Source organism: Scyliorhinus canicula, chromosome 20 (genome assembly GCF_902713615.1).
Source record: "Scyliorhinus canicula chromosome 20, sScyCan1.1, whole genome shotgun sequence".
In the NCBI taxonomy this organism is placed as follows: domain Eukaryota; kingdom Metazoa; phylum Chordata; class Chondrichthyes; order Carcharhiniformes; family Scyliorhinidae; genus Scyliorhinus; species Scyliorhinus canicula.
The window spans coordinates 39,389,173-39,402,982 of record NC_052165.1 but is presented as its reverse complement, the minus strand read 5'-3'; the positions used below and the strand labels follow the sequence as shown (position 1 = coordinate 39,402,982).

Genomic DNA, 13,810 nt, shown 5'->3' with positions numbered 1-13,810 from the left:
CAGCGATTAGTATTTTGTTGAATTCCAAAGAAGGGGGATCGGACTGTATATATCGGGGAGCTGGAGGCTTTTGCTCGCCATTTACGGAGTCGCAGTGTCTGAATGACACTGCAGATTATTGAAATTACTAGAAAGGCCTCTACTATGTATGAAAGGGGGTTCCATTTGGCAATGTTTTCACACCAGGTGGGGGTTTCAATGTCTGTCTTTATGTGTAGTGTCCGGGCTGGGGGTGGCCTGTTGTGTGGTAGTGTTTGGGGCTGGTGTGGGGTTTGTAATGAATGTGTGTTGCACGCGCAGTTCCAGCAATGATCCAAACGCAGGTCAGCAGTCCTGCTTCTTCCTATGTTTTCTGTTTTCCGGGTAATCCTGGGGGTGCAAGCATTGTATCTGTTATTATCTTTGGTTAATATCTCATTTTATTAGTCTTTCCTTACTCCAATTACCCGTTATGATTGTCATCATGTGTGACTCCCTCATTGTTTTTTTGAAATACCATTTTGGAGACAAGAAATGCAGATTTTTAAAGTACAAAGACTCTCGCAGCTGGTGGTCGATGTGGGGAGTGGGTGGATAATTTATTCGACCAGTCTTTTCTTTACTTGCAACCAGTGGTGGTTGAGGCTTATCTTAAGCAGCCAAATTTCAGGGCGGACAGTTTTATAGTGTTTCATCCCAGTGTTCAGAGGTAGTTCGCGTGTAGCAGCGTGTATAGCAACCAATTGTGTCATATGTGTAAACAGCAGGTGGGGAGCGACCAGGGGGTCGCAGGAGGTAAAGAAAAGAAGGGGTGAGCATATAGACCGTGGCAAAATGCATTCTTTAAATCACAACCAAAGAGAGAGCAGAGAAGGTGAAACTAAGGCCGGCCAAAGACAGTGCAGAGTGTAGAGAACCATTCCGGAGCGTATGAAGTGACAGGAACACGAGGTGCGTGTGGGCAGATGCAGGATAAGAATGGGTGGAATCCCCGGGTAGGGCGGGGGTTAGTGCCGTTACTCCACTACCCGAGCTTAACTGACCGGATGCATTTGGGGTCCTCAGGTAGGGCGGGGACCAGTGCCGTTACTCCCTACCTGGGTGATCTGGGTGGACGGTAAATGTTTGTAGTCGTGCGGAAACTTGTCATAAAGACTGGGAGAACAGTGATGTGTTTCTCCGGCAAACCTGTGCCTTTAACTGTCATAGGGCATCGTATCCTCGAATCAGAAGAGTAATTGTGTGTCGGGCGACATGAATTAAAACCATGTAGTAGAAAAAAGAAGGAAAAAGACGGGCAGGCTCCATCAGAACTTGGGCACCTTAATACCTAGGCGGTGTCTCTTTCTCATCATCTGGACACCTCAGGGTTCTGTACCAAACAGCGTTGTAAAAGCATTACCGAAATGAGAGTCAGTATCTGAATCATCACCATCTCCTGGTTGCCAGACTCGTGTCTGCCATTTCTGTGCCATGGCCGGGTGGGCCGTCGGATGGTCCAAATTGTCGTGCCTTACTAGTCTGCAAGAGTTGTCGGGGCGCCAAAGAGGAGCTTGTTTGTCATGAGGCGTAGGGGTGGTGGGAGTGGAGGGCAAGTTACTGTGGTCGGGCGGTGGCCGTGGCAGTGGCTGGGGAGGGCATATAGGGGGTCAAAGATATCTAAGTTGTGGTTCCGGGGGCTGGGGTGACTGGTGGCAGAGAGATTGCGCCAGTGTTCAGGGATAGTAATCAAATCCGGGAGGCTTTCGCTGTTGTCAGAGTCAAGTTCAAGGTGAAAGTCCGTACCTGTGGGCGGAGACAAGTTTGGGTCTGTGGGCGTGGACGAGGGATAAATGCCGGCATGGCTGGGGGAGGGTTGGCGTAGGGGTAGGACTAGGTTGTTGATGGGCGGGGCATAATCGTCTCCTATTGCCAGAGAGATGTGGTGGGAGTGACTACATTGGGATCCGTAGACTTTGAGTTGGTTGATGTGGAACCAACCAGTTTTACCGTTGGGGTACGTTATCTTGTACACGGAGTGGTTCACTTTGTCGGAAATGGAATAGGGTCCTGCAAATTTTGGGGAGAGGAAAGAACTGGTAAAAGTGAAACCATTTCTTGCTGACCGACTTTGTACTCTACGGGGTGGACGGTTTTGTCAAAGCAGGCTTTACTCTGCTTCCTTCTAGCTCCTAATCGGGCAGCTGCAACGAGTTGTGCTGCTTTTTTAAAAAAAAACATTTTATTTTTATTTTTTTATAAATTTAGATTACCCAATTATTTTTTCCAATTAAGGGGCAATTTAGCGTGGCCAATCCACCTACTCTGCACATTTTTGGGTTGTGGGGGCGAAACCCGCGCAGACACGGGGAGAATGTGCAAACTCCACACGGACAGTGACCCAGAGCCGGGATCGAACCAGGGACCTCGGCGCCGTGAGGCGGTTGTGCTAACCACTAGGCCACCGTGCTGCCCCCGAGCTGTGCTGCTTTAATGTTATCTGTAACCTATTGAACTGCTTTTTCGTGGGTGAGGGCAGTTACTGTGGGGCTTGCCAAATCGAGGCTTACTAAATATTTAATACCCTTCATGGGCCGTCCGGTCACGAGAGTGTGGGGGATGAAACCTGTTGAACTGGAAAAGGTGTTCTGAAGAAACATGAGAGCAAGTGGGAGGACCATGTCCCACGTGCTATTGTTCTGTTGCACCATCTTCCTAATGGTTGCTTTTAAAGTTCTCTCAACAATGCCACTTGATTGGGGGTTTTATGCTACATGGAATTTTTGCCTGATCCCAAAAATTGTTAAAACATTTTGCATGACTCTGCCGGTGAAGTGGGAACCTTGGTCTGACTCAATGCTGCGGGGGAGACCCTAGCGTGTGAATATTTGTTGGGTCAAAATCTTAGCGGTGGCCTTTGATGTGTTTGTCCGTGAGGGAAATGCTTCTACCCATTTAGTAAAGGTGTCGATTGCAACCAACACGTACTTGGAACCATTTCTGCAAGGGGGAAGGGGGCCAATTTAGCCGAGTTGCAAATTTGTGCAAGGGCCATTAACAGGTTGGGTGTGACGTAATTGTCCTTTCTTTGAGTAATGTTAGGGATTGTTCTGCGCACAGCTACGGCAATTCTCAACATAATGGGTTACATCACTTTTTAAATCGGGCCACCAACACAAAGGTCTTAAATGGGCAATGTTATTGTCTATGCCCTGATGTCTATGTCTATCATGGAATTTGCAAATGAGCTGGTTTCTGTCCTGGGTGGGGACCACATAAATTCCATTTTTTAATACTATGCCATCCTGTACAGTCAGTGCGTCCTTCCATTTATCATAGGGGGCTGGGAAGTTGCCATCTAAAACCTGTTTGAGGGTGTCGTCTGCTTTATGGGCTTGAGATAGATCCTCAATATTGGTCTGAGTGTATCAGTTCGCTTTCAGGTGGCTGCCAGAAGTGACCATGGTGTGATCCTACTTTGGCTAAGGCGCCTGCCTTTACATTACAGGGTGGGGAGCAGCGATGATGGCTTCTTATTTTAATGATACCATACGTGTGATCTGAGGCTGTTTTGAGAATGTGCTTTAACAACAGGGCAGAGGGGAGGGGTTTTCCATCGGCTGAAACAAAACCTTGAGATTCCCACAGCAGGAATTCTGTTAAACTGTTGCACACATACAGGCTGTCGGAGTGTATGCCTGCGGGGGTTGGGAAAGAGTCGGGGTGCTGAATTACATAGGCTATGGCTGTGAGTTCTGCTGCTTCTGAACCTAGGTTGCCGGGCAATTTTAAAGGGATCCCTTCTAGTGGGCGACCCTGCACGTCTTCTAACTCCATTTTCAATTGTTGAGGAACCGTCTACATAGATTTTTAAAGCTTTCCCTGTGGTTTGGGAATTCTGTGTCTTACTGCCTGCTCGTGGGTGTAGTGACTTTGGGATAAAGAGTCCTGTGTGGTGTTGGGCTGCTATGATCTGGCACTCATGTGGGGTCCCTGCATATTGGAGATCATCAGCCAGAAATGTGTGGGTCTTGGTGCATTTTACCGTAATGTCCCTGCCTTGTAACAGTAGTGTCCAGCGAGCTGCTCTGATTTGGCTGACTGAACCGTCCTTTAATCTACCGTCTAGTAATAGTTGCGTGGGGATGTGCTCAGTCAAGATCGTGACTGGGTTAAGGCCTGTGATGTACGCAAAGTACTGTACTGCCCAAAAGACTGCAAACAAGTATCGTTCACAGGCTGAGAATCCTTGCTCTATGGGGTCTAATACTCTTGAGGCATAGGCTATAGGTCCTAAATGATCAAGTTGTTCTTGCGGGAGTACTGTTGATAGGGTTTGGTCAGTGGTTGCTACTTCTATGGCATAGGGCAAGTCTGGGTTTGGAACTTGTAAAACGTGCCTAGGGCGCATTTTAAATCATCAATGGCATCTGTGTGCTACGGAAGCCATTCCCATGGGGTGTTCTTTTTCAGGAGCTCTGAGAGTGGGGCTGCTTTAGTGGCAAAACCATCTGTATGATTTTTGCAATAATCTACCTAACCTAGGAATGACCAGAGTGCAGTGACATTTTGGGGCAGGAGCAATTTGACGATGGATTTGATTCGTTTTTCCTCAATTTCTCTCTTCCCGTGGGTGATGATGGTGCCTAAATAAAAAACAATTTCCTTTAAAATCTGGGCCTTTTTTGGGTTAACCTTGCATCCGATTGATTGCAGTAGGCCTAGTAATTCCGTTAAGAGCTCTACGTGTTCCTCTTTAGTGTACGTTTCCAAGAGCAGATTATCCACATATTGTATTAGGCATTTGGGTCGGGAAAATTTAGAAAGCCCATTGGCCAATTTGCGGTGGAAAATGGAGGGGGAGTTATAGAATCCTTGTGGGAGGCATGTCCACGTGTATTGCTGCCCTTGAAACGTAAACGCAAACTTATACTGGCAGGCCTTGTCTAACGGGATGGACCAAAAGCCATTGCTGATGTCCAGCATTGTGAAGTATTTTGCCTGTACTCCCTGTCTGAGCACAGTTTCGGGACTCATGGCAATGGTGGGGGCTGCTGAAGGTGTTACCTTATTAAGTTTTCGGTAGTTCGAGTATTAGTCACCATGAACCATCGGGCTTTTGTACGGGCCAAATTGGGGCATTATTTGTGGACCCCACGGGTCGAATAACTCCTTGGTCTAACAAACGGTTAATAACCTTCGAAATCTCACCCTCGGCTTGTTGTGGGAAACCGTATTGCTTTTGTGGCTTTGGATCGGGACCTGAAATCTTTATCGTACCTGGGATCTTCTCACAATCGTGTTTGCGTTGTGCGAAGGAATCTTTACATTTTATGAGGACCTCTCTAATCGTCTGGTCTGCATTAATTGTTTGTGGATTAAACCAATAGTCCCCTACTGAGCAAATCCTGTTTTCATAATCCCCTACTGTGAGCGTAGCGGGAGCCCTAACTGTTTTGGCCATTCGCCAGACACATTTGTTTTCTGGGCCAAACAAAAGGTTATGAGAGCTCATACAATCAATGCCTAAAATGTGCTCGGCTGTTTGGGGTGAGTCAACTAAAACAACGGGGTGTCAGGTGCTAATGTTTCCTATCTGAAAGGGTACGGGAGCGGTGATATATCCTTGCTGTATGTGGCCGGTGAATCCACTCAGGGTGATGGTGTCTGTGGTGGGCCATTTGTCCTGTTGAAAGAGGAGGAGTTCAAACTAGTGCGCGAACCTCCTGTATCCCAAAGAAAATCAACTGTATGCCTCCTGACTGTGCCTGTAACTACTGGTCTGCCTGATTTGTCCCAGCATGTGTCACAGACCCAAGTTGGGGAGTCCGAACACCGTCAATCTGTGGGTTTAAACGCTAAATCGTCTGAACGGGCACTAACATTTGCATGGGCCTAACATTGTTCCTAGGTGGGGGGTTTGGGTGTTGGTATCATTGCTGGTACGGGAGGTTTTGTCGGCAATCACGGGCGTAATGTCCCATGTGGCCACAATTGTAACAACCTCGTGGTGCCTGTGCTCTGGGGTGCTGTCCCTCGTGTCTACCCTTGTTTATCCGTGCTGGGTCCTGGCTAGTCCTAACTGGGTGCACGTTTTTCTTCTATCTCGTCCTGAATCTGTCTGTCGATGTAGTGTTTGTTCCCATGCTCAAGAAAGTCGTTTCAATACCCAAACTTCATTGTATGTGTGGTCTGCGGGGTCGTAGTTTACACAAGCCTTTTGACCTGCATCTGTGGCATGCGAGACTAAGGTGCGGGACCATTTAGTGATGTGCTCCTCATTTGGGGGTGCGCGGTTCAGTTGTCCATTGACTGCCATGAAATGAATCCATAGGGACCAGCAAATGCGGTCGGGTGTTTTCCCTTCTTTTGCCTGCAGTGATTTAAACCCTCGACTGGATCTCCTTTGTTCTACCCGATGGCATCTAATATGGCTGTTTTCATTTCCTGTAGGGTTCCTCCTGCTACATTTTGGGGTTCAGGCAAAGCTGACCTTACGGACTGGCTAAGGCTCATAATTATTAGCTTTACTTCCTCTCTCGTCTAGGCCGTACATAAATTTTGTTGGCGTACCTCCTCAACGAAGCTGTGCGGGTCAGCGGTGGACTGGAATCGACTAATTTTCGTGCAAGCTTCTCTGAATTGGGTTATGGATAGTGGGGTGGTGTAAATGATTTCAGGCTCATCCTGATCCAATGACATGCATTGTGTTTGTAACCGGATTCATGGGGGTCGAATTGTGAGTGGGGGTGTGTGGTGCCTGTGCAGTCAGTGGTGCGGGTGCTTTTCCTTTTGGGGGGTGGGAGTTCGATTTTGATTTCCCATGTCCTCTATGTATCTTTGGGCACTTTCGTTTAATTCTTGCCAATCAGGAGCATCTTCCTCATCTAAATCCTGCCCAAAAGTGTAGCTGAAGCCATTCTGTACTGAGAGTAGCGACTGTAACTTTTCTATCTTCTGTCGGCATTTCACATGGTCAACGGTACTCTGCCTTTGTTCCTTAGTGGAGCTGTGGAGTGCTCTCAAAGCTGCTTTTAGATCTGCGCATTTGCTAGTTAGCTGGGCGACCTGTTGTTCTGTTTCCTCTCTTACCAGGACTGCGCGCTGTGTATCTTGGTAGGCTTTATTGTACTGGGTCCGGAAGCTACTAAGGTGAACTAGACAAGACGGCTTCACGACCTCCTCTGTGCCTCGCAATTGTGCCAAACAGGACACTATTACCATCGGCTTTCTGACTTTCCCTACATTTTTCTTGTGGTCCTCGCTTGGGTTCTCCAACCATGTTTGTCCTATCTTTCCTGGACCTGACTCATCATTAGCGCAAAAATTCATCCAAAGCGGCCATCCTTTCCCCTTTAAGTATTTCCTTAACTCTTCCTGCCATATGGGGCTCTGCTCTGTTGGTCACTGCGACCTCGGGTTCCTGTGGATTCATCAATTTTTCCATTGCCTTAGTGGCCATTACCTCTCTTATCTCTTTCTCTACCCTTAATTTCTCTTTATCTACTTTTAATTTGGGACGGGGAATAAGGCGGCGATTTGAACAGCAGGTATGGCTTAAGCTATCTTCCAGCTCACAATCTCTCGATAGTTGTACACAATTCTAACGAGTTTACCTTACTCTTCCTGTTAGGTACGCATGCGGGTTAGTACACACTTCCGAAATTCGGTTATTTAGTCGATATGGGGCTTGCACTTGTGGTTCTTTCTCTTTCTCGCAATTGGATTCAAAGTTTGTCGATTCTCTCGAAGTGACAAAGTCACTTCTAATCGAGTCCCATCTGGGTCGCCAATAATGTTGCTCGTTTTCGATCCCAACAGCGTCGTCGATACTGTTGCTAATATTAATGATAATGTTGGTGAACCACAAGCCTTCCCTTATATCGATCAAATAACCACACAACCAGTTAGTTAGTTCAAAAGGTGGTTTATTTACATACACAAGAGTTACCTCGACATGCAAACACAATATCTACTACGAGTTAAACTACACCTATCAGCTACAATAACCTATACTTAACTTCAGGGCAACCGGCACTGTGCAAATTGATAAGGCCTTTATCTGTATTTCACTTGGCTGGTTCGAAGAAAGTGGCTCTGTCTCTGCTGGGCTCATCCATCAGGTTGCGATCGTTGGTCTTGAACTTGGCTGGCTGTTCCTGCTGCAATTGGGCTGGCACAGGCCGGATCCAAAAGAGACAGAACATATGGCTGCGCTCTCTTTTATCCCTCTGGGCTCTTTGGGGTGGTCCTTAACCTTGGACCCAATAGTTCGACAGGGCTCTGATCACTGTCTTCGATTTCGGCCAATAACGGAGCGGGTGCCATGGTGGCTGGGCAGGTCCTTAGTGGTCATTGACCTTGGCAGTTGGGCTTTCTGAGTAAAGGGAGTGGCGCCGATCAGTCTGTGGCTGTACCGGTCGTTTGATTGGAGTTCTATTGTCCTGGGAAAATGGGCCATTAAAATGCAAATGAGTGAGTGGGGGTGGGGGGGGGGGTTCGATCAGGTCTAGTTACCTGTGTTTCAAATACACATAGGCTCTGTATCTGTCTGAGTCCCGGGTTGGCCATAATTCCCATGGTCCTTTGCAGGTAGCCACCTTAGATGCACAAAGCAATTCTGTATATAATATTGCACACAACCTCCGACCAGCAGGTGGCAGTGTGCGGCTCTGTGCCTAGGGGGTTGGGGATAAGTCGTGCTGGTGATTAGTCGTATTTTGTGGTAACTCTATAATAATTAGTTAACATTAATAGTTTGTCATTTATTTATTCCAGTTATCTTTACCACATAATTGTTTCATAATAAATTATGTAAACTAGATATTCTGGAGTGCATCATTTATATCGCCCAGTCTACAGAACATGACAAGTTACACCTTGAGGAAAGGAAGGAAAAATTGGCAGGATGAAAACAAAAAATTATGTTTATTAACCAATACTGATCACCCACGACTGAACTCGGAGTAGAAGCGATATCTCAGGCTCCTCCATAACAAATCTTAGGGAAGGAAATCTGCTATCCATACATACTTAGGCGCTATTTGTGACTCTAGTGCCATACCAACGTGGCCTTGCTGTTGTTCAAAATTGGCAATAAATGTCGGACTTGCCAGCAACTCCTACATCCCAAGAATTAATTGACAAATAATGGGATTTATGGGGAAAGAGTGGAGTAAGGCAGTGGCACTGTTGCTGGACTAGTAACCCAGAGACCCAATCTCCTACTATGCCAGGTGGTGAAATTTGAATTCAATAAAAATCTGGAACTGAAAGCCTAATGTCGATTGCCAGGCTGGCACTGCCAATGTGCCCATGTGCCAGATTGTCACTGCCTAGGGTCGGGCCCGGGGAGGGCCTTGCCCATTAGAGGGGGTGGTGAGGAGGATTCCAGGGGCAAATAGAACGTTGGGGGGGGGGGGGGGAGTGAAGGGGGAGTCCAGCAAGTAGGGGGTGGCGCTGAAAGGGTGGGGTGCAGAGATTGGGGCTGCCAGTTAAAATAGCACCCCGATCTGCGAGGAGCTCGCCCTGGTGTAGAACCAGATTTGGGACTCTCGCAGGATTCACCCATTTTGCCCAGCTCTGCGCTGAGCACAACGTGGTGGCTGAATCCTGCCCATTAACTCTGTTTCTCTCTTGCTGAATTTCCCTAAGGTGGACAGGGAGCGGGTAGAAGGGTTGGGGGCCCCAATCGGGCTGGAAGAGATAGTGGAGGGTCTGAAGGCCCTCAAGGCCTCGGGTCCGGACAGGTAGCAAGTGGAGTTTTATAAAACGTTCTCGGGGATATTGGGGCCGGTGTTGATGAGGATGTTCAATGAGGCAAGGGAGAGAGGGGTGTTTCCCCCGATGATGTCACAGGCAACGATTTCGCTGATTCTTAAGCGGGACAAGAACCCGGAGCTGTGTGGGTCCTATAGGCCGATCTCCTTGTTGAATGTAGATGCCAAGTTGCTGGCCAAAATCGTGTCCTCCAGGATTGAAGATTGTGTTCTGGACGTTATTGGGGAGGACCAGACGGGGTTTGTTGAGGGCAGGCAGTTGGTGGGCATTGAGGAGGACCAGACGGGGTTTGTTGAGGGCAGGCAGTTGGTGGGCAATGTAAGAAGGCTGTTTAATGTGATCATGATGCCCCTGGAAGGTAAGGAGGCGGAGGTAATGATTGCAATGGATGCAGAAAAGGCTTTTAATCAGGTAGAATGGGACTATCTGGGAGATACTGGGATGGTTGATTCGGGCGGGGGTTTATTGACTGGGTCAGGTTACTATATCAGGCTCCTGTGGCAAGTGTACGGATGAATAGGACAACATCGGACTATTTTAGACTGCACCGGGGGATGAGACAGGGATGCCCCCCTCTCCCCACTGTTGTTTGCGCTGGCTCTAGAGCCGTTGGCAATTGCTCTGAGAGCCTCAAGGGACTCGTCTGGGGGACGGGGGGGTGGAGCACCGGGTTTCGCTCTATGTGGATCACCTGCTTCTTCGGACCAAATGGAGGGGATGGAGGAAATCATGAGAACTCTAGGGGAACTTGGCCGGTTTTCGGGGTATAAGCTTAATATGAGAAAGTGAGATGTTTGTGGTCCAGGCGAGGGGACAGGAGAGGCAACTGGAAGAGTTGCCGGTTAGGTTAGTAGAGGTAAGCTTTAGGTATCTAGGCATCCAAGTGGCGCGGGAATGGGAACTCTTCCAGTCGCTTTCTGCAGGTGCGGGAGTTCCTTCGTAAACAGGTGTCAACCTTCCCGCTCCTACCATTTAGAACAGGGTAGTTTAGAACAGGGTAGTTTCCAGAGGGTGGGTAGAATAAGGGATCGTCTCGGACATTTACAAGGAGCTTATGGGGTCAGAGGAGACGCAGACAGAGGAGCTGAAGCAAAAGTGGGAGGAGGAGCTCGGAGGTGAGATAGAGGATGGTCTATAGGTGGACGCATTGAGTAGAGTCAACACGTCTGCAACATGTGCCAGGCTCAGCCTGATACAATTTAACGTTGTGTACTGGGCTCACATGACAGTGGCCCGGATGAGCACAGATTCTTTGGGGTGGAGGACAGGTGCACAAAATGTGTGGGAGGACCAGCGAACCATGTCCACATGTTTTGGACATGTCCAAAGCTTGGGGGATTTTGGCAGGGGTTTGCGGACGTCATGTCCACGGTATTAAAAACAAGGGTGGCGCTGAGTCCAGAGGTGGTGATTTTCGGGGTGTCAGAAGACCCGGGAATCCAGGAGGAGAAAGAGGCAGACGTTCTGGCCTTTGCTTTGCTAGTAGCTGGGAGGCGGATATTAGCAGCTTGGAGGGACTCAAAGCCCTTGAAGGCTATCTGGCTATCGGACATGGCTAGCTTTCTCTGTTTGGAGAAAATCAAGTTCACCTTGAGAGGGTCACTGTTAGGGTTTACCCGGACGTGGCAACCATCTGTCGACTTCTTTGCGGGAAATTAATCATCAGCAGATGGGAGGGGGAGTCGTTTAGATTAGAGTAGGGGGGTAATAAGGGTGGGACCTGTACGAGAGGCTTTTGCACTATGTTTATGGTTTCATGTATATTGTTTATTTTGTTGTTACTGTACCAAAAATACCTCAATAAAATGTTTATTAAAAAATGACTGTTTCTCTCTCCACAGATGCTGCCAGACATGCTGTGTTTATCCAGCATTTTCAGCTAATTAACTACCCATCTGACTGCAATAATCTGGTCAGAAAGCAATGATAATACACCTTCAGGCAGGGATTTACCACAGGCGGGAATCCATTATTTTTAAAGGATAAGCTTGCTTGGGTGGGTTTTAAAACTTTAGTGTCAGCTTTGCAGTTCAAATTCAAATGATTGCCGGGGCTACTCATTAGTGTGCAGAGGACATCTGTGCATTATTTACCACCTCCTCTGATTCAGAGGGCTTTTTTAATGGAATATTTTCCCTGTCCATTACCCAGCAGTGAAACAAGTTTGAAACAGATGAAAACTGTCGTCTCAGTTGAAGACGCAACCTCCAGAGAGGAGGAAAGAAGGATTAAGATGAGGAGTAGGGTGAGGGGAAGAGGGGAACAGAGGGAGGTTCAGGATTCTGTGGTTCCTCAGGAAGGGGACAGAGCAACACCAGCCCCTAAGGGTCAGGTGGAACGCTTAGCAGAGGCACAGATGTACTAATGTTGCTCCCAAGGGTATATCAGCAGAGATTTAGCTACCTGCAACTGACCTCATGAGGTCATTAAGCCTTTTGTGCTACTGGGATCACATCCTCCTCAGAAGGTCAACACTGTTGACCTCGTCGGCCACCTCCTCCCACACACCAGGAGTCTGCTTGCGCTTCCTCCTCTTCCCAATGCTAGGCATGTGCTGGTCACGCCTGTCATGTGCTGCATGCAGGAAGGCACCAAAGGCGGTCTCAATGAATCTGGGGCTTACTTTGCCCCTTCCAGTACACCTCTTCTCTGCTCAATTAGTCCATTGATCTAGTCATGAAAATGAGTAATAAACATTCAACACTTCAATGCCAAAAGGTGAGAGACTTGCTGAATTTGAAACATTGTGCCACCTACGAAGGGGGCCTTTAAATGCTACTGGCTACCTTGTGCTGGGTCAAGGCCTGAAGCCTCTGAGACGGGATGTCCCACCCTCCAACACTCATTGGGCGGGATGACGGTCTGTAACCTGCCAACGCCACCAATTGGAACCAATATTACCAACTGCAGGCCCGGAAGTTGGAACGCGGCAAACTACCTGCCATCAGCAGGTGAGAGTATTATTCAACCCATAGAATTGTTAGTTTGAAACCTTGTGAACAATAACCAAATGAATAGAACAGGGATACTGGAGGAATATTTCAGAAATAACTCGGCTGGAATTTCTGCAGGCTTTCCTCAAGTGAAATGCTGGGGAAACAGAAAAACTGCCACATTTTAGCTGCTTACACCTTTTCTCTGGGAGTTTCGTCAATATCCTCAACAGACACCCAGGTGAATATAAAAAATGCATTCTATCATAGGATGCTGGCAGTGCTGGCTAGATAGCATTTATTGCCCTTGAGATTGCCACCTTCTTGAACCACTGTGTGGATACCCACAGTGCTACTAGACAGGGAGTTCCAGGATTTTGCCACAGCGACAGTGAAGGAACTGTGACTTTTTCCATGTCAGGATGGTGTGTGACGTGGAGGGGAACTTGCAGGCGGTGGTGTTCCCATGCATCTACTGCCCTTGTCCTTCTGGATGGTAGAATTTGTGGATTTGGAAGGTACTGTCGAAGGAGCTTTGGTGATTGTGTCTTGAAATAAGTAACAAATTATAACACGGCTCAAAAATTAAATAATTTGTAAAATTGCACCAGAGCCTCAATTTCAGTGACTCTCAGAACCAGCTTGCGTTTTGTTACACGACCAGAGGTTGAGTACTTACTGCTACAAGACCAGCCTTCTGTTCTCGCACAACTGCACAACACCCAAGGAATCCAGTGACTATCACAAGGCTACCAGCAAAGATGAGAATACCAGCAGAGATGGAAAATGTACTAGAAGGCAGGAGGCTCAAGTAGCTTCTTTTCTCATTCAGAGTCCAAGCTCCTACGGCCATCACTCCAGCACCTGCCATCTGAGGACACAATAATAAACACCCATGACACAAACTTGTTCACCTGTGGCACATATTATAATTTTTAAAAAATATTTTATTGGGTTTTTTTGGTATACTTAACAAATATAAATACAAATAGAACAATGAGAATTTTGCAAGGGAGAACCTAGGCACCCTTAAAGTTATTTACATTGAGACTGGTTTTAACTATTTACATGGATTTTTCATAGTTTCTTCTTTCTGTTCTTATGTCCTTTCCTCGCAGTGTTTGCTGTGGCCATTGTGG

The 13,810-nt window shown here is 47.5% G+C and overlaps 1 protein-coding gene across 1 annotated transcript in view; it reads right to left on the bottom strand.

The window, feature by feature from the left end:
- The window catches only part of LOC119955081 (tetraspanin-11-like), a 153,833-nt gene that overhangs the window by 61,206 nt on the left and 78,817 nt on the right, over positions 1–13,810 (bottom strand). The window contains 1 exon segment of the mRNA XM_038780940.1: positions 13,351–13,542. Within this exon segment, the coding sequence (XP_038636868.1) occupies positions 13,351–13,542 (192 nt within the window).